This window comes from Eubalaena glacialis, chromosome 2 (genome assembly GCF_028564815.1).
Source record: "Eubalaena glacialis isolate mEubGla1 chromosome 2, mEubGla1.1.hap2.+ XY, whole genome shotgun sequence".
Lineage (NCBI taxonomy): Eukaryota > Metazoa > Chordata > Mammalia > Artiodactyla > Balaenidae > Eubalaena > Eubalaena glacialis.
Genome location: NC_083717.1, coordinates 71,681,680 through 71,703,727, shown reverse-complemented (window position 1 = coordinate 71,703,727; position 22,048 = coordinate 71,681,680). Strand labels below are relative to the sequence as shown.

Below are 22,048 nucleotides of genomic sequence, written 5' to 3'. Positions count from 1 at the left end.
ACTGAACCATAATTTGCAAATAAAAATCTACCCCACCCACACACATCCAAGTATGTGAAAATAGTAGATAATGTTCCCATTTGGATTCACTGACTACTGGGTGTCCACTTTGCCAGGGTTATATTTATGACGTAATTAACTTAGAAAAATAAGTTTATGTCTTCTGAAACTGAGTAAGGCCCCAAGTATAAATATCTGCACCAGGATGTTTTTTGCATGTTAACATGGTCTTTAAAGTTTTTAATACAATCTCAGTGTTCAAATAGGTCTTAAAAAGTCACGTATTCTAACTTTCTACCCAGTGCACAAATCTCCCTTATAACATCCAGAATGCATAATTGTTTAACTTCTGCCTGAAAACTGCCCTCCTGCTAAGAGACAGGAAATCCTATTGCATAAGACAGCTTATTCCAGTTCACAATTTGGTTTTTTTCTTCCTACAAGAAGGTGTTTGGAAAGAAAGGAAACACAGTATTGCACCACTTTATCATCATTTGTTGACCTTATGCCTGAAACTGTTAACACATGGCTCCAGATAAATGGGGACAGAAACAGGTTGCTTGGTGATGGAAGAGGTAAGAGAGAAACCATAAATCCACTGCTGCAGTCTTTTAAAAAATTAGCTATTATAATAACAACAACAATACAATAATAATACATGATCAGGGCAAAAAATACAACCAACATGAAAGGATTAAAGTGCAAACCTAAAGACTGCTTCCCATTTCTAATCATTCTCTTCAAAGATAATCATTAACTTTTTAATATATCCATTCAGATATTTTCTGTGCTCATGCGGACATATCTGTATTATATATGTTTTTCTTGTATTACAGAAATATAATCATGCTATACTGTTTTGCAAAACTTTTTACTTAAAAAATATATTGGGGCATCTTTCCATGTTAGTACACAGGGCTCTACTTTCTTTTTAATAGTTAATTCCGTGGTATAAATATATCACCATTTATTTACCCAGATCCATATTGATGACATTTAGATTACTTTCACACTGTTTTAATTGTTATACAAAGTCAAACTTATCTTACTGAAATTTCTTTCTATAATTTTTGCTCTGGAATCCTTTGGAATAAACTTAATCTATCATTTAATAGATCTTTAAACATTTGAAAATCACCATCGTATCATATGGGGAGTAAATGGCAGAACATATGAAAGAAAAGTTTTGAGTTATACACTCAGGTATCAGAAATCAATAGGAGAAATGCTTTCTCCAAATAAAAACAAGCCAGAAGTCTGACAGCACAAAATGCATGCCTAAATTATGGTCTACAAAGCTGACAGGATATTATACAATGATTAGAAACATGTAACTAATGCAGCATCAAGACAAATGTTACAATGTTCAGTGAATGAAGACATGCAATTGCATGTGAACTGAGATTAACTATGAAATATGTCTGCATATGAAAAAGAAATATTCAAATAAAATGTGGCTGAGTTAGGGTGATAAGAACATGGACCACCATCTCCTTTCAAAATATCCTTTAATATTTCATAATTTGGTTTCTACAATAAATGAAAAAGGAAAAAAATGGTAGCTTTTAGGAAGACCAAAATCCTCAGTTTCAAGACTCTCAAGGCCCTCCTCTTTCTTCCCTGATTATCTTAGAGATAACCTTCATAGTAAATAATCAGGCCTTGAAATTCTTGATGGCAAAGTTACAATCAGCAAAGAAAGCTTGAAGTGTGACTGTTCACTAGAGAACACGACGGTATAGAAGGGAAGAAGTTAGAAATCAAACAAGGAAAAGAAGGGACAATCAGGAAGAGCTCCACCTTAAACCATGTTCACAATCAGCCAGTACTACCATTTTTGTTCTATCTACACATGAGTAGAGAACTGGTATGAATTTCCAGATCATACAGTCAGGGCAACGTAGGGGTCAAAAAGCAAGGTAATGAATAAGACTTTTGTACTTAAGGAAAAAATGGTCATATTCTCAAGCCAACACAGAAGTTCTTATTTTAGGAATTTAAAGTCTCAAGCTCTGGTCACAATAGCTATACCAGTGTCCTTTAAATTCATAATCACTCATTTCTCCCCCCAAATTTCATCCATTTATTTCGTAAGTACTGATTAATTCCTTGAACAAACCTAAGTCACAATGGGCTTTTTTTTCTTTTTAAGTATTCCTTGTCATGATACCCAAATAGCTTGCAAATCTTCGGCCTGTGCTGAATAATGACAGACAAAGCACCAGTGAGTAAAAACAATGATTGCATAATTTTGGTTTGTGTGCTTTCAGCGTGAAAGGTTGTTTATTTACAGTGCCACAACATCACCTTGGTTCTGAAGAGAAGGGCATATGTGCTCTAGCTGCTCATACATTAACTACTGATGAGTAACATTTGCAGCTGGGAACTTCACTCTAGAAAAATAGGAAGAGAAATGCTTGTGCCTGTAACTTAGGAACAAGCTCTAGCGTTCATGCTCACATTTATAGGGAGACATGGTGAAATCTTGTCTACTTTGTCAACTGATCTACTTTCAAAATAAATTTCCTGGCCTCTCGCCTTCTGAGATGGCCCACACTCTGTGGAGTGTGTTTCTCCCCGGGCCATTCTCGCCTTTTGAGACGGACCACATTCTGTCTACGGAATGTGTATCTCTCTAAACAAATCCACTTCTTACCTATCGTAAATAAATAAATAAATAATTTCCCTTTTTTAGCCATCCCCAGGGAATATTTTTCTTAATAACTTGGCAAAAATCTAAAACGCATGCTTATCAAATCTTCCTAAGTTCCTTCTGTCACCAGAATTCTTCCCAGCTTCCTATTATGTGAAAGAACAATGTAGGGTCCTGAGATACATTTGAGACACCAGGGTGAAGAAGGCACAAGCCTGTTCTTAAGGAGCTTATAGTAGTCTTAGGGAAGGGGCAGGGGGGATATGCAGTTATAATTTAAAAACAGTCAATATGTAATCATCAGTAACAGAATTAGGATTGAAAAGCATCCCAATACTTAGTAATAATGTGATAAAATAAGGTGACACTTAGGAGGTTCAGGTGATCAAAATCAATTACATAACCAGAAAAATTCAGAAAGCCTTGGTTGATGGCAGCTTATGTAAAAAAGACATAAAGGTTTCAACTGAGTAGAACTCCATAAATGCATAAAAGTCAACTATGTAAAATGGCTGTTAAAATAGCTAACCTAAATTAATAGAACTATTGTGTCTAGATCAAGGAAGATAATAATCCCACTGTCTCCAAATCCAGAGTTACTGGCGCTGTTTTATGAGGCTCATTTAAGAGGAACATCACAAAACCAGGAATGTGTGCGTGTGTACATTCATGCTTCCTAGTGGAGCAATGACAGTGAAGTATCTGTTAATCACATAATGCAAAAAACTGAAGGAATTGAAGACACGTAGCTTAAAAGAAGACTTGCAGGTGAGCAGTGGAGGGGCAGCATATAACAGCTGAGATGAACGCATTTGAGCTGTCTGCAAGAACTCATGTTAGGTTCAATGAAAGACAAATGCTCATCCTGGCCTCCCTAGGTTATGACTATGGCTGATTATTGCCATGGTCAGGGTATAAGATGACTTGAATAACACCCAGTGGCTCTTATATAATTGTATATATTTTAGGAAGTGAAACTCAAATTCCTTCAACAGTACCTTCAATAATGGTACTTGAAATAGAAACTATGTTTCAGTCATTCACAAAAAACTGTCACATTGAAGAAGCATAAAGCAGAGGAATGTCTATTAATGTCAAATAATTAAACTAGCACTGAAGGATTTCATCTTCTGCAAAAGGAATCCTATGGGTTCAACCTCCTTAGGGTTGGTAACATTTGTTCAGTCAATATATTTTTCTGCAAGCCAGTAAGATATTTCAGAAATTTGACCTTTTTGGCCAAAAACAGGAATGTTTCTAAAAATTATAAACTTAATTTTTAAAAAATCCTCAGAGGTCATAGGTTATTACAATCATATAGATAGGTCTTCCAAATTAATGAGAACAATAGATAAAGTGACAGTGTTAAGGTATTTCAGAAGATATATTTTAGTAGTATGTCTTTAAAATGGATATATAGTCTCAATGTGGTAAAAACAGCTTGAAAATTACCAACACCTCCTCCTTTCTTTCTGTATACACAAAGGAATGAAAAGAGAATGAATAAACTACCAAAAAGCAAAAACCATACCATGTGTATTTCAGGTGGATGAAAGCATTCACAGGTTGGTTTGTGGGCAGGCATGGTAGCACAGACCCCTAATCAACTCAACTGCCCTTCTAGATGCCAGAGAGTAAGTAGCTTTTTAGTTGACTATGTGTATTTACCTATCCAGCAAGTAGGGGAGATACATTGTCTGGCAAAAAGGGTAGGCAAGAAAATTTACATATGTTAGGGCTTCCAGCTAAGCTATATGCTGAATAAATGGAGGAAACATTGACTTACCTGCACTGCCGAGCTGTTTATAAAACCTGTACTCTAAATGAAGCTGTGGAGCACGTGATTTTATTGGTTCCTGAAACCCAAGAAGAGAAATTGTGATCAGATTTAGACAGTTTTTTCATTCCTAGGTTTTCAGAGTAAACCAGGGCTAAGACCACTTAATATTTTAGAGATGATATTCATATATAATAGCATTTTCTTACCACAATTTCTCTTTGAAAGCACATCTAGGGGAAGATGAAGCTGAATTATATACAATCCCTGCCATGGATATTTAAATAAAAATACTCTGTATGAGACATCACTCAAGGATAGCTCTCTCACCATGAAGTATTCTTCTGAAATATATTCTCCTAGGAAACCAGGTGCCAAATCTTTTAATTAAATACCAGCAAGTATTTCCTTCTTGTTTTATTATGAATTTTGGGTAGTAAATGGTTTTATTATTTATAGAAAAATGATATATGCTCAGGAAAAAAATTTCAGACACACAAAAATTAGAAAGAAAGTAAAAATAACCTGAGATCCTATCATTTAAAAGAAAAGCACTATTAACATTTTGGTGAATGTTCTTCCAAATATTGATTTATACATGTATTTATATATAATATAGACTCAAAAACGTATTTTAAATAAATGAGAGCATACTATATTTGGTGTTCTATGTCTTTAAATTCAACATGTGATGATGACATCATTCCATAGCAGTAAGTAAAACTATATATTATTGTGTGTGTGTGTGTGTGTGTGTGTACATACACACAAACCTCAACTTTTGGACATTTGAACTGTTTTCAGTTTTCAATATTATGAATAAAGCTGTAGGAACAGTGTTATGTATATTTATTTTTACACTTTAGAGAATTAAAGACTGTAAATGCAACTAAGATATGTAACTTGTAACTTTAATTAATACAGTGTTCAAGTTTTTAAAAATAGAGTTTTCTAAAGAGCCCAAAGATAAAGCAGCCATACTACCACACTTTGCTCTATACCAAACTTCAAGAATTGGCTGGCTAATCATTCTGAATTGACAGTATATCAGGCAACTAGTTAACAAGAAAATCAAACATTACCCTGAAAGATACATCTGTGTATCCATTAGGATGGCTAATATCAAAAACACAGAAAATAGCAAGTGTTGGTAAGGATGTGGAGAAATTGGAACCCTTGTGCACTGCTGGTGGGAATGTAAAATGGTGCAGCTACTGTGGAAAACAGTACAGCAATTTCTCAAAAAATTAAATACAGAAGTACCACATGATCCAGCAATTCCACTTCTGGATATACACCTAAAAGAACTGAAAACTCAGACTCAAAATTATATTTGTAGACCCATGTTTGTTGCAATATAATTCACAATAGTCAAAAGGTGGAGGCGACCCAAGTATCTATCAACAAATGGATGGATAAATAAAATGTGGTTACATTTTGTTCCATATGTGTGATGGCATATTATTTAGCCATAAAAAGGAAGGACATTCTGACACATGCTACAAAATGTATGAACCTTGGCGATGGTATGTTAAGTGAAATAAGCCAGACCCAAAAGGACAAACACTGCATGCTTCTACTTATATTAGGTACCTAGAATAGTCAAATTCATAGACAGAAAGTTGAATGGTGGTTGCCAGGAGCTGGGGGGAGAAGGGAATGCTGTTGGTGTTTAATGAGTACAGAATTTTAGTTGAGGAAGGTGAAAAAAAAGTTCTAGAGATGGATGATAGTGATGGGTGCACACCAATGTGAATGTACTTAATGCCACTGAACTGTACAACTAAAAATGGTTAAAATGGTAAATTCGAGAATCAATTCCTTATCAGATATATGATTTTCAAATATTTTCTCCCATTCCATGGGTTATCTTTTCACTCTGTTCAGAGTCCTCTGATGCACAAAAGTTTTTGATAAAGTCCAACCTATCTATCTTTTCTTACTTGTGCTTTTTTGTGTTATATCCAAGAAATCACTGCCAAATCTAACGTTATGAAGCTTTTCCCCTAAGTTTTCTTCTAAGAGATTTATAGTTTTGGCTCTTATGTTTAGGCCTTTGACCCATTTTGAGTTAATTTTTGTGTATGATGTAAAGGGTCTCACTTCACTGCATGTGGATCTCCAGTTTTCCCAACACCATTTGTTGAAAAAAACTGTCCTCTCCCCATTGAATGGTTACTTGTCCTATTTTTAATATAGGCTCAAAGGAAGGAGAGTCTCACAGCTTCCCTTATTAATTCATGCTGGTGTTTAACAAGTTTCATGGTTTAGAAGGTCTTTATATGTAACTGCAATCTCCACTTACTGAAACTTTAGCCTATTTCTCTTATATCCTCAATAACAAAGACAAAACAGCTCCCGAATAACCTGTGAATACTATAACAGTTATCTTCAAAAAACAAAGCTATTTAGTCATTTCTTAAACTTCCTTTATTCAGGCAAAGTAATTTCAATTTTTTTAACCTTTCCTCACTGGTCCTATTTTTTAGTTATTTGATCACCCCTGAAGGCTCTTCCTGAGCCCACTTGAAGTTTTCTGCATTTTTCTTAAAATATAGAATCCATAAATCACAGAATTCAGAACTTTCCTTGAAGTTATCTAGTCTACACCTTTGCTTCTAGGAAGGTTTTACCTAAATCAATTCAGGTAGGCTGGAATACTTCAAAGCCCTAAGGAGCTCTATGAAAGAACTCATATCCTTCTCTGATTGCAAAATCAGCAAGCATCAGAGGTAGCCTTCAAGTTACTCAAGATTCTTGTAGTCCAAAAAAATGTATTTAAGACTATACTGTAGAGTCACTTCCTTATTCATTTATCTCTTCAGCTACAGAGTCTCCATTCGGGTTTTAGATCTTCTAATATACCACCATCAAAGCAGCCAATTTCAGAATCTGTCTTTTAGCAAAATCATTAATAATTCACAAGAAACCAAAAGAGACAGTGATGACAAATTGATATGGAACCAGAGCTTGATCTAAACACTAGAAAGAGGAGTGTTCTTTCTGCAGAAACAGTCTTGAATTCTGACAAACCACAAGGGTCAATGAATTTTTAAAAACACAGGTCCTTCTTCAAACCTAATACGTTCAAACTTCATACTGGAAACATTAATAGGAAATATTCAATCTGATCTTGGGTAAATAAGTTAACAGATTAAAAAAAGCAATATCTCTTTAGAGTTATAGGGCTGAAAGTGGGTGTACACAACACATATATTCAGACATGAGGGGCTTTTTATCACAGACGGAAGGACTTACATCCTTCAGCCAACCCCTTCAGCACGTAGTCGTAGCCTGCTCAGCCAACTGGAGCTTCAAGTGCTCTTCTGAAAGCACTATGAATAAAGGACACTGCAAACAATCTATAAGATTGTAAAAGGCAGTAGGATTAGCAGCATGGAGAGAAAACTTTTTAAACAACTGTTAGAAAACCTCTGTTAAAAAGACCCCCAGAAACCTGGATGATAGGGGTAAAGGAGGGGTTCATCACACTAGTTTGTTTACACTGTATCTGATTTTTAAAAAAATGTTCCTAGAAATCCAAGAAACAAGAGCCCACAATGAAGATCTAAACAAAGTAGAACTGAAACACTACCAGCAAGGGCTTCCTTGTATTTCTGTGCCAGATGCTGATTACATTTCCATAGAGGGCTGGCTATTTGCCAGAATCATGGTTATTCTGGAACACACATGCCTGCCTGAAATCCTAAACTGACAGCAGTAGTCCTTGTAGGACTGTAATGCTTAAGGCAAATTTTGCTGTTACAGTGAAAAGAGCTCAATCACTGCCATCATATCTCCCACAGAGAATACAGCCCCACAGCAAGAGAGGAGGCCCATAGACAAGATTGTTATCCTCTAAAAAGCCTTTATTTAAGGTTTATTTGAAAGGGAAATGAGGTACTGAGGCACACCATACTAGATGACATGAAGTCTATCTACCTTTAACTCTTGGCCATACAAAGAATAAAACTTTAATAAAATGTAAGTGAAATGCAATGGTCAGTCATGTCAATAATGTTATGCAACCTTATCTAAACAGGTCGAGTAGTATGAACCTGGAAAGAGAAATCTAGATAGAATGAGTTGCCCCTAACAGAAAGCCTCAGAAGAAGTCTTGATAAATAAGGGGACAATTACAAATATACAGTATTGAGGCAACATTTTAAAGTGTTTTAGGGGCTGCTTCTCCCTATTACTAGTCCCAAAGAATCAAAATTATTCCAACTTACCAAAACAATAAAACAGAAAAAGTAAAAAAGAGATGAACTAGATAACACTTTCACAGAATAATCAAATTCCCATAAATAAAAATATACAGTTAATGCTTTGATATTCAAGCTGAGAAAAATATTTGGTCTGCATTGTTACATGCATTGTCTCTCTTCCTGCTCCCATTTCTCCAACAAAAGTTCCAAGTCAACAAACAAAACACTCGGTTCCCAAGGAGCTACCTGCTCTAAGACCTGCTCCCTGCCCACCTCTTTGTAGAGAAACTAATCTGATGCCTGTCAGTTCTTCACAGGACAACTCTAACTCCTCCACAGACAAGCTTAATGAGAGGAAAGGACCGACCACAGAGCAGGTGTGGATGTGGTAGGGGCAATTCATTAGAAAAGAACAGCAATTACCACAAGATACTTCCTTCAACTATTAACGCCTCTGCCTTCCAACAAATAAAGCCCAAAACTACCTTCAGATCCTGGGAAATGTACTAGGATTTATTAGGAGGACAATATTTATACAGTTTCATAGAAACTAGTTATATAGAGCATTTCATATGGCTAGAAATGGTTTTTCATCAATCTTAAATATAAGATAAAGAACTGTTTCTTCTAAAACTATTCATCCTTAAAAATAATAGAATTATTCTTTTTTAACAGGATGTTATTTTCAGTGACTAGGTTAGTTATTCATAAGATTAGCACTGACAAAGCCAATTGAACTCTTTGCTTCAAATCTGACCACATAATGTGTTTTTCACATTTGACAGCTTTTTAAGGCAATGATTAGATGATCACATTCGGAAGTACATTAATAAATACCTTACATTTTTTAAATGGATCAGTCATATTCAAGAATAAGAAAATGATAAAAAAAAAGCACTGTGAAAGGTACAAAGTTTACAGCAGTTACTAGGGTTTTTTTTTTCCTTCCAGCTATGTTTTATTAACTTTTTTTGATTTATTATTGCTAACACTATAGTTAGCATCTTCTAACATATAGTGTTTTACAGTATACAGTGATTCATCACTGTAACACTATATATATTTGAAGGAAATGACTATGTGGGATCATATGCAAGGAAAAATAACATTAGTATTTTTGTGAATGCTTACAATTATTTCCTGTAAAAAGCTATGTGAAGGGTGAGAGCACTAAAACATAATTACCACAAATATAGATTCTACTCACCAGTTTGATAGCTACATATTCATTGGTGTAGAGATTTTTACCTAGGGGAAAAGCAGAATGTATATGTTTTAGTGACATTTATTCTGGGAAATGCAAAGCAAAATCTTAGCTTACAAGGTCATGAGAAAGGTCACATTCCCAACGCTGTTCACATATATGAAACATGATTTGTAAGTGAAAAGCCAAACAGAGATAATGAGACCCAGCAAGACAAGAACAAAAACAGCTTGAGAATTTGAAAATTTAAGTTAGACATGAGAATCTTTTATTTTAAAGAAAACAATCCCTGGTGGTCCAGTAGTTAAGACTCCACGCTCCCAGTGCAGGGGGCCAGGGTTCCATCCCTGGTCAGGGAACTTGATCCTGCATGCATACCTCAACTAAGAAGTCCGCATGCCACAACTAAGAGCCCACACGTGGCAACGAAGATCCCACATGCCACAACTAAGACCTGGCGCAGCCAAATAAATAAATAAATATTAAAAAAAAAAAAGAAAGAAAAGAAAACAAATCTTTGTCTGTCACACACACATTTTGTTATTTAATATTTCCCAACTATTGAGCTATGAGGCAACCCAAGAAGAAGAAATGCCAGAATTACAAAGATAGAGAGATTTTAACTCTTGGCACAAAAACCACAAACCCTCATTTTTCTAACTCACTGACAAGTAGGGCTTTTTTATTTTTTGTCATGGTATTTAGTATCAACTTTAGTTGGCATAAAGGACAGTGTGAAATAAAACCAATTATTGGCCTACTCCTTTTGGAAAACTCATCTACTGTCTCTAAGTAGATGATTCTCAAAGCTGTTTTGACTCTTCACCAGAACTCAAGCTCTACATCTTCACCTATGTGCAGAAACAGCTCTCCACCCAGACAACACTTAACTCAAAGTTCTTCCTGCAGTTGTAACTCTTTTTCCTCTCAACTTCTCTACTTATAGAAATGGAATCAATATTCTTCTGCACTAGACATCTAGAGTCAGAACTTGGGGTGAGTATAAGAGCAACAACCATCAGTTAGTGAGCCCACACTACATGCTGGGTACTTAGCTACCTTTACCTCTTCAACTCCATTGGTCCTTGAAGGCTAATTTTAATTCCTTGTGAGTGCTTAGTATAGACCATATAGCTCAGCCACTGCACTGGACTTCACATTGCTTCTTATATATTTGTCCTATCTTAGTCAGCTGGACTATAAATATCCTGAGAGTAGCGATTTTTTTTAATGGATCTATCAATGCCCCATGGTGCTTAAGACCATGTTCTGCACATCTCAGACACTCAAAACCTTGACTGATTAAAAGTTATAAGTACGTATAGTATGACTACTTTTTAAATAATACATGGAGGTAAAGGTTATATATACACATAAACGTACATATACATATGTACATAGCTGAATATATATGCATGGAAAAGGATACAGAAAGATGTACATTAAGGTATTAAGATGACTGTTTCTAATTTTCATATAATATAGGTTGTTTTGATAATGAAAAAAAAACAAACCCTGCATTTTGGGAACAAAAGGCTGCTTGTAATATTGGTTATTTTTAACAAGCTCTAGACAATAGATGGCCATTATACTTTTAATACAGTTAAAATTACACCATTATACTTTTAATACTGTTATTAGTTTTCCCAGTACTTTTATGTGGAGAAGAGTACACTAATTTAGGAATAACTTTTGTCTGCAAACAACATTAATAGAGAGGATTCACAGGTTGCCAGACAAACACCTAAGACATTATAAGATGAATAACTTCTTTTTTAAAGGAGCAAAAGTAGAAAATAGCCATTTTTTCCTCTCTATATTAATTGCATTAAGTTCTAAAAGTTAATTTGTGTTTCTGATTAATGTTCCCACCAAAATCATTTTAAAAAATATATTTGATGAAATTGTGAAAAGGATACCAACAACCGGGAGAGGACGAGATGAGGTAGTAACAGCCAGCTCCCAGGCAGATTAAAACTCCAGCTTGGCCACAGACTTCTTCCACGCCAGATAGGATGCTGCATAAAGATTTTTCAGGAAAGCCCTTCCTGGCACTGTATAAGCACTGTTATTGTGATCTAAAACCTATTTTAGCAAAGGGCTGACCCTAAAAACTTACTACTCCTTAGAGGAAAATGGTCAAGTTTAAAACTGTAAATGTGTTTGGGGAGGGGGATGTCTTTCCGAATTGGACACACCCCCCAGTTTTAGCAGTAAGAATTACTGGGGGGTAGGGAAGTAGGGGCACCGAAATTCACCCCTTACTCATTTAGAGTACAATATGACGTCGCTGTTAAAGAATTAAATTAATTTTTGAAGTATATGCTTAAAGTAACAGATCTTTAATTCAAATAGATTACAACTTTTAAAGTGAATTGAGATGGTGGTATCAGTGTAAGCCTAGTAATCAATCTGGATTCTGATCTGTGAGCAAGAAGAGAGAGAAGGCAATCACAGGAGTCTCAGAAAGGATGTACTTTTCTTTCTTTCTCCCACCACCTCCCCACAGGGTGTGAAAAAATGAGCAGAATTTTAACAGTTGAAGAAGGGAGAAAAAGACATCTCAGGGAGAAGAAACTATATGAGCAAAACAATAAAAATGAGAAAACAGATGGTTTAGGCAGAGAATGGGCGATGGTCTTGGGGTAGATGGACCATAAGTTGCACCAGGAAGATCAGGAAGGGGTAGGGATGGGCAAGGAGTGGTTAGGGCAGCAAAAGAAACTAGAAAAGTTAAGGGTGAGTCCACATTAGGAAAGTCCTCAATGCCATCTTAAAGCTTAAAATGAAAGGTTTCTGAGTAGGGTAGTGACATGATCAGATCTCTGATTTAGAATAACTATACCTCCTTTGTATAGAGGTATAAAAGATTAACCAGAAAAAGAAGACACCAGAAATAAGGGAAAGTATTTGAGTATTTAATGCCCCTCATATGCAAATATCAGACACCTAAGATGAGCAACACTCAGTTCTCACCCTTCAGAGACTGTATTCTAGATCCTCACACAAGACCCTGCACATGGTGCCTCAAAGTTTGATAAATAAATCACATAAAGTGATAAGTGTTAAAAAAAGAAATATGAACAAGTCAGTAGATGACTTAGATGAGGGAGGGTAAAGCATTTGGGCACAAATGGCACTTGAGGTGAGCCTTTGAGGACGAACAGGAGAGGATAAAGAGCATTTCTTATAAAAATACTAATTTGAATATTGAGGTGGAGAAATGATAGAAAATGCAGAGAATGTGATAAAGTATGAGTGGACCAGTATGAAAGGAGCACAAAGCATATAGGGGAGAATGGTGAGAAATGAAGCCAGAAAAATCCATACGAACAGAGTATGAATAACCTTGAAAGCCAGCTTCTTACACTGAAGTAAATACTTTTCCTAAATCCTCACTTTTTTTGAAGATTTGGGGGAATCTTTTTTTTTTTTAATAGTAAAACAAACTTGCTATATTATAGAAATCGTGCAGGGACTTCCCTGGTGGCGCAGTGGTTAAGAATGCGCCTGCCAATGCAGGGGGCACGGGTTCGAGCCGTGGTCTGGGAGGATTCCACATGCCACGGAGCAACTGGGCCCGTGACCCACAACTACTGAGCCCACGTGCCACAACTGCTGAAGCCCGTGCGCCTAGAGCCTGTGCTCCGCAGCGGGAGAGGCCACTGCAATGAGAGGCCCATGCACCACAGCGAAGGCCCACACGCAGCAACGAGGACCCAACGCAGCCAAAAAAAAATAAAGAAAGAAATCCTGCATAGTTTTCTTTTGGAAGAAAAACAAACAAACAACCAAACAAGAGTTCAAAGAAATCCCAGGCACTTATGCATCTGCTTATTCCAGAGTCTAGGAGGCCTCACCAATCAGAGGGGAACCTTTTCCTCATTTTCCTGTGTTCAGCTGGGCGGCCCAGTTTTCACAGCTCAGTTTACTTTCAACAGTGTGACCTTTACATCTCCTGTGAAGGTGGGAAAGAGTAGCTGCCGGGCGATGCCAGGGAAGGAGGGGATTTAGCGATGCAACTGCTCCATATATATATATGTATATACTTGCAACTAATCTTCCTGTTCTTAGCGCCTTCTGCATCCCAACTTTTTGAAATTCCTAGTGTCTCCAATTCTTGAACTTATTGATATCTGGTGTATTCTATGTTACAAACTGGCCTACCTGTTAAATCACTCAGCTTTCTCTGGACTGCTAAATTAGTTACCACTTAACTGCTTTCCAGCTTCCAGAATTTTGTTAAAATTTCTCACCTGTTTTTATCATCTCTCTCTCTCTCTTTTTGGTTCCTGGTGGTTCTTATGCCTTTAAAAAAAAATCCCTTTTCTAAATATACACTATAAAACTGAGGCAGTGGACTTCCCTGGTGGTGCAGTGGTTAAGAGTCCACCCGCCAATGCAGGGGACACAGGTTCGAGCCCTGGGCCAGGAAGATCCCACATGCCACGGAACAACTAAGCCCGTGCACCACAACTACTGAGCCTGCGCTCTAGAGCCCACAAGCCACAACTACTGAGAAGCCCACGCACCACAAAGAAGAGTCGCCCCCGCTCACTGCAACTACAGAAAGCTCACACACAGCAACGAAGACCCAATACAGTCAAAAATAATAAAGTAATTAATTTAAAAAAATAAAATAAAACTGAGGCAGCACTCAGTTTCATCAACTTACACATATATTATAATTAGTTATTCATGCATCTTTTTACCTCCACTACGCAGTGAATTTCCTAAGGACAAGAATGTCCCACTCATTTTTTTATCCCTAACGACCAACATAGTATCTGATATATAGTAGGTAACAGATGCTTGCTGAAGTGAACCAAATTGACTTGATATACAGAGAAGGTTCTTCTGAGAAAGTTTTAGGGCAATTAAAAAAAAAATTTAGTTTAGAATCAGATTATGGATAATCCTAAATGCGAATACAGGAGTTTTGACTTCATTATTCAGCTTGTGAAATCACCAAAGATATTTGTGCTAAGAGGAAACGTATAGTGGTGCAAGTTGTATTTTAAAAATATTAATCTGGTCCCAATGTATAAAATAAAGAGACAAGAATACCTACAAAGAAAATGAATAGGAAGTTTTTATAGCAGAATATTTAAAGAATAACATCTACCACACAGTGTGGTTATGAGGATTACATGAGTTAGAATATGTGAAAGTACTTTGTAAACTGCAATGTCCTAGATAAATCTAATTTTTAGGACTTCTATTATCACTGCAGGTATGATGCAATAATTCCTGGAAGATAACTTTAAAAAATAGGATTTATAATCAAGGCATTTAGAAGAAAAAACTAACAACCTTTGGATTACGTATAAACGTGAGGGAAAAGGAAAATAGAAGGGTTAAAGTTGATGCTCTTAATTAGAGGAGAACAGAAAGAAAACCAGGAGAGTAGGCAACAATCATTTCACTCTACCATGATGCCTTCCTCCAAGTTCTCACTAAACCTAAAAGCAGCAGAGAAATTATGAAATGCCTCTCAGCTTCAATGTTTGTACCTGTACAAAAGAATATAAACACAGAAGCATAATGACACAGCTTATGTAACACCAAACATGACAGCTTATGTAACACCAAACATGATACATTACAGAATGCTAGCTTGCTTTTGTTTGCTTACTTTCTCTGCTTATTTCAAAACAAGCTGAACACATGTCACCTTCTTAAAAAGCAATTATCCTTATCCTAAGAGGCCCTGGAGGTGACTAGATAATTCTCCTGAGCTATGCATCATTCAAATGAATTCCTTTGCCAGGGGACATCATTAAGACTGAAGAGGTCACGGGAATTCCCTGGCGGTCCAGTGGTTAGGACTCCACGCTTTCACTGTCATGGCCTGAGTTCAATCCCTGGTCAGGGAACTAAGATCCCACAAGCCATGTGGTGTGGCCAAAAAAAAAAAAAAAAGACTAAGAGGTCAATACAAAACACAGCCAAGTGGAAGGCTAGACAAACACTAAGTCACTGTTCTCAGTGATACACAAAAATTTTGCTCTGGAAGAATTTAATTACAAAGATAGAGGTTACAATCCTGCCCATTTAAAATGAATGACTGCTTCAGCTTACAAAAAATTGTATATATATATGAATGATATATCAATAACTGTGAGAAAGGAAGTTTACCGAACAGAAAAATACCATTGATGAGGTGGCATAATTCCAAGCACTCAAAGCTTTTAGTTGCTGTACACAATCCACAATGCACCCCAAGGTCACTTCCTGGCTATGGGTTCTTTTATTGTTAATGTAAAAGAAACTGCATTACATAGTAGATTTGGGAGCTTTACATCCAAACTCAGCCCTTTTGAAGCAGCAGTCTTAGATGTGAAGCTACCCATAAAATCCACTGCGTGAAGACTTCCTGTTTCAATAAGTCGCCTACAGAGACAACATTTATGGTAAGCTTCATCAGACAAAGCACTGCTTCAAAGAACCAGCAGGTGTCAGTTCTCAGAGTCATGCTGATAAAGGAACATACAAGCCTCAGGTTCCCAGTTTAGTTAGATCTCCAGCTGTCAGATTTCTTGCCATAAAGTGAAAGTAGTACATTTATAAATTACTACCTAGAACTTGTTACAAAAAAAAAAAAAATCCAGCCAAATTAATGTGAGGCAATTAGTAGTTAAAACAAGAAACCGATCTATGGTTCAAGATGGCGGAGCAGAAGGACATGCGCTCACTCCCTCTTGCGAGATCACTGGAATCATAACTAACTGCTGAACAATCACTGAAAGGAAGACACTGGAACTCACCAAAAAAGATACCCCACATCCAAAGACAAAGGAGAAGCCACAATGAGAGGGTAGGAGGGGCACAATCACAATAAAATCAAATCCCATAACTGCTGGTGGGTGACTCACAAACTGGAGAACACTTATACCGCACAAGTCCACCCACTGGAATGAAGGTTCTGAGCCCCACGTCAGGCTTCCGAACCTGGGTGTCTGGCAACGGGAGGAGGAATTCCTAGAGGATCAGACTTTGAAGGCTAGCGGGATTTGATTACAGGAATTCGACAGGACTGGGGGAAACAGAGACTCCACTCTTGGAGGGCACACACAAAGTAGTGTGAGCATCAGGACCCAGGGGAAGGAGCAGTGACCCCATAGGAGACTGAACCAGACCTACCTGCTAGTGTTGGAGGGTCTCCTGCAGAGGCGGGGGCAGCTGTGGCTCACCACAAGGACAAGGACATTGGCAGCAGAAGTTCTGGGAAGTACTCCTTGGCGTGAGCCCTCCCAGAGTCCACCATTAGCCCCACCAAAGAGCCCAGGTAGGCTCCAGTTTTGGGTCGCCTCAGGCCAAACAACCAACAGGAAGGGAACCCAGCCCCACCCATTAGCAGACAAGCGGATTAAAGTTTTACTGAGCTCTGCCCACCAGAGCAACAGTCACCTCTACCCACCACCAGTCCCTCCCATCAGGAAACTTGCACAAGCCTCATAGATAGCCTCATCCACCAGAGGGCAGCCAGCAGAAGCAAGAAGAACTACAATTCTGCAGCCTGTGGAACAAAAACCACATTCACAGAAAGAGAGACAAGATGAAAAGGCAGAGGGCTATGTACCAGATGAAGGAACAAGATAAAACCCCAGAAAAACAACTAAATGAAATGGAGATAGGCAACCTTCCAGAAACAGAATTCAGAATAATGATAGTGAAGATGATCCAGGACCTTGGAAAAAGAATGAAGGCAAAGATCGAGAAGATGCAAGAAATGTTTAACAAAGACCTAGAAGAATTAAAGAACAAACAAACAGAGATGAACAATACAATCACTGAAATAAAAAATACACTAGAGGGCTTCCCTGGTGGCGCAGTGGTTGAGAATCTGCCTGCCAGTGCAGGGGATGCGGGTTCGAGCCCTGGTCTGGGAAGATCCCACATGCCGTGGAGCAACTCGGCCCGTGAGCCACAATTACTGAGCCTGCGTGTCTGGAGCCTGTGCTCGGCAACGAGAGGCTGCGATAGTGAGAGGCCCGCGCACCGCGATGAAGAGTGGCCCCCGCTTGCCACAACTAGAGAAAGCCCTCTCACAGAAACGAAGACCCAACACAGCCATACAAACATACATACATAAAAAAAAAAAAAATACACTAGAAGGAATCAATAGCAGAATAACTGAGGCAGAAGAACAGATAAGTGACCTGAAGACAGAATGGTGGAATTCACTGCTGCAGAACAGAATAAAGAAAAAGGAATGAAAAGAAATGAAGACAGCCTAAGAGACCTCTGGGACAACATTAAACACAACAACATTCGCATTATAGGGGTCCCCGAAGGTGAATAGAGAGAGAAAGGACCAGAGAAAATATCTGAAGAGATTATAGTCGAAAACTTCCCTAACATGGGAAAGGAAATAGCCATCCAAGTCCATGAAGCACAGAGAGTCTCATACAGGACAAACACAAGGAGAAACATGCTGAGACACATAGTAATCAAATTGGCAAAAATTAAAGACAAAGAACAATTATTGAAAGCAACAAGGGAAAAACAACAAATAACATACAAGAGAACTCCCGTAAGGTTAACAGCTGATTTCTCAGCAGAAACTCTACAAGCCAGAAGGGAGTGGCACGACATATTTAAAGTGATGAAAGGGAAGAACCTACAACCAAGATTACTCTACCCGGCAAGGATCTCATTCAGATTCGATGGAGAAATCAAAAGCTTTACAGACAAGCAAAAGCTAAGAGAATTCAGCACCACCAAACCAGCTCTACAACAAATGCTAAAGGAACTTATCTAAGTGGGAAACACAAGAGAAGAAAAGGACCTACAAAAACAAATCCAAAACAATTAAGAAAATGGTACTAGGAACATACATGTCAATAATTACCTTAAACATGAATGGATTAAATGCTCCAACCAAAAGACACAGGCTCGCTGAATGGATACAAAAACAAGACCCACATATATGCTGTCTACAAGAGACCCACTTCAGACCTAGGGACACATACAGACTGAAAGGGAGGGGATAGAAAAAGATATTCCATGCAAATGGAAATCAAAAGAAAGCTGGAGTAGCAATACTCATATCAGATAAAATAGACTTTAAAATAAAGAATGTTACAAAAGACAAGGAAGGACACTATATAATGATCAAGGGATCAGTCCAACAAGAAGATATAATAATTATAAATATATATGCACCCAACATAGGAGCACCTCTAAACATAAGGCAACTGCTAACAGCTATAAAAGAGGAAACCAACAGTAACACAATAATAGTGGGGGACTTTTAACACCTCACGTACACCAATGGACAGATCATCCAAACAGAATATTAATAAGGAAACAGAAGCTTTAAATGACACAATAGACCAGATAGATTTAATTGATATTTATAGGACATTCCATCCAAAAGCAGCAGATTACACTTTCTTCTCAAGTGCGCACAGAACATTCTCTAGGATAGATCACGTCTTGGGTCACAAATCAAGCCTCAGTCAATTTAAGAAAATTGAAATCATATCAAGCATCTTTTCTGACCACAACGCTATGAGATTAGAAATCAATTACAGGGAAAAATATGTAAAAAACACAAACACATGGAGGCTAAACAATACGTTACTAAATAACCAAGAGATCACTGAAGAAATCAAACAGGAAATCAAAAAATACCTAGAGACACATGACAACGAAAACACAACGATCCAAAACCTATAGGATGCTGCAAAATCAGTTCTAAGAGGGAAGTTTATAGCAATACAAGCCTACCTCAAGAAACAAGAAAAATCTCAAATAAACAATCTAATCTTACACCTAAAGGAACTAGAGAAAGAAGAACAAACAAAACCCAAAGTTAGTAGAAGGAAAGAAATCATAAAGATCAGAGCAGAAATAAATGAAATAGAAACAAAGAAAACAACAGCAAAGATCAATAAAACTAAACGCTGGTTCTTTGAGAAGATAGACAAAATTGATAAACCATTAGCCAGACTCATCAAGAAAAAGAGGAAGAGGACTCAAATCAACAAAATTAGAAATGAAAAAGGAGAAGTTACAACAGACACCGCAGAAATACAAAGCATCCTAAGAGACTACTACAAGCAACTCTATGCCAATGAAATGGACAACCTGGAAGAAATGGACAAGTTCTTAGAAAGGTATAATCTTCCAAGACTGAACCAGGAAGAAATGGAAAATATGAACAGACCAATCACAAGTAATGAAATTGAAACTGTGATTAAAAATCTTCCAACAAACAAAAGTCCAGGACCAGATGGCTTCACAGGTGAATTCTATCAAACATTTAGAGAAGAGCTAACACCCATCCTTCTCAAACTCTTCCAAAAAATTGCAGAGGAAGGAACACTCCCAAACTCATTCTATGAGGCCACCATCACCCTGATACCAAAAACCAGACAAAGACACTACAAAAAAAGAAAATTACAGATGAATATCACTGATGAATATAGATGCAAAAATCCTCAACAAAATACTAGCAAACAGAATCCAACAACACATTAAAAGGATCATACACCATGATCAAGTGGGATTTATCCCAGGGATGCAAGGATTCTTCAATATACGCAAATCAATCAATGTGATACACCATATTAACAAGCTGAAGAATAAAAACCATATGATCATCTCAATAGATGCAGAAAAAGCTTTTGACAAAATTCAACACCCATTTATGATAAAAACTCTCCAGATAGTGGGCATAGAGGGAACCTACCTCAAAATAATAAAGGCCATATATGACAAACCCACAGCAAACATCATTCTCAATGGTAAAAAACTGAAAGCATTTCCTCTAAGATCAGGAACAAGACAAGGATGTCCACTCTCACCACTATTATTCAACATAGTTTTGAAAGTCCTAGCCACGGCAATCAGAGAAGAAAACAGAAATAAAAAGGAATGCAAATTGGAAAAGAAGAAGTAAAACTGTCACTGTTTGCAGATGACATGATACTATACATAGAGAATCCTAAAGATGCCACCAGAAAACTACTAGAACTAATCAATGAATTTGGTAAAGTTGCTGGATATAACATTAATGCACAGAAATCTCTTGCATTCCTATACACTAATGATGAAAAATCTGAAAGAGAAATTAAGGAAACACTCCCATTTACCATCGCAACAAAAAGAATAAAATACCTAGGAATAAACCTACCTAGGGAGACAAAAGACCTGTATGCAGAAAACTGTAAGACACTGATGAAAGAAATTAAAGATGATACCAACAGATGGAGAGATATACCATGTTCTTGGATTGGAAGAATCAGTATTGTGAAAATGACTCTACTACCCAAAGCAATCTACAGATTCAATGCAATCCCTATCAAATTACCAATGGCATTTTTTACAGAACTAGAACAAAAAATCTTAAAATTTGTATGGAGAAACAAAAGACCCCGAATAGCCCAAGCAGTCTTGAGGGAAAAAAACGGAGCTGGAGGAAACAGACTCCCTGACTTCAGACTATACTACAAAGCTACAGTAATCAAGACAATATGGTACTGGCACAAAAACAGAAATACAGATCAATGGAACAGGATAGAAAGCCCAGAGATAAACCCACACACCTATGGTCAACTAATCTATGACAAAGGAGGCAAGGATATACCATGGAGAAAAGGCAGTCTCTTCAGTAAGTGGTGCTAGGAAAACTGGACAGCTACATGTAAAAAATGAAATTAGAACACCCCCTAATACTATACACAAAAATAAACTCAAAATGGATTAGAGACGTAAATGTAAGTCCGGACACTATAAAACTCCTAGAGGAAAACATAGGAAGAACACTCTTTGACACAAATCACAGCAAGATCTTTTTTGATCCACCTTCTAGAGTAATGGAAATAAAAACAAAAAAAAAACAAAAATAAACAAATGGGACCTACTGAAACTTAAAAGCTTTTGCACAGCAAAGGAAACCATAAACAAGACAAAAGGCAACCCTCAGAATGGGAGAAAATATTTGCAAATGAATCAACGGACAAAGGATTAATCTCCAAAATATATAAACAGCTCATGCAGCTCAATATTAAAAAACAAACAACCCAATCCAAAAATGGGCAGAAGACCTAAATAGACATTTCTCCAAAGAAGACATACAGATCGCCAAGAAGCACATGAAAAAGCTGCTCAACATCACTAATTATTAGAGAAATGCAAATCAAAACTACAGTGAGGTATCACCTCACACCAGTTAGAATGGGCATCATCAGAAAATC

The 22,048-nt window shown here is 37.2% G+C and overlaps 1 protein-coding gene across 7 annotated transcripts in view; it reads right to left on the bottom strand.

Moving 5' to 3' along the window:
• The window catches only part of CSNK1G1 (casein kinase 1 gamma 1), a 199,031-nt gene that overhangs the window by 69,645 nt on the left and 107,338 nt on the right, over nucleotides 1–22,048 (bottom strand). For all 7 annotated transcript variants that reach the window (XR_009699385.1, XR_009699384.1, XM_061180205.1 and 4 more), the window contains 2 exons: nucleotides 9,846–9,886; nucleotides 4,440–4,509 (listed from right to left, as the gene is read on the bottom strand). Coding sequence is in view for 5 of the 7 variants with exons in the window: in XM_061180205.1 (XP_061036188.1) it covers nucleotides 4,440–4,509; nucleotides 9,846–9,886 (111 nt within the window). In the remaining 2 variants the exon portion in view is untranslated. The remainder of the gene's footprint in view (nucleotides 1–4,439; nucleotides 4,510–9,845; nucleotides 9,887–22,048) is intronic.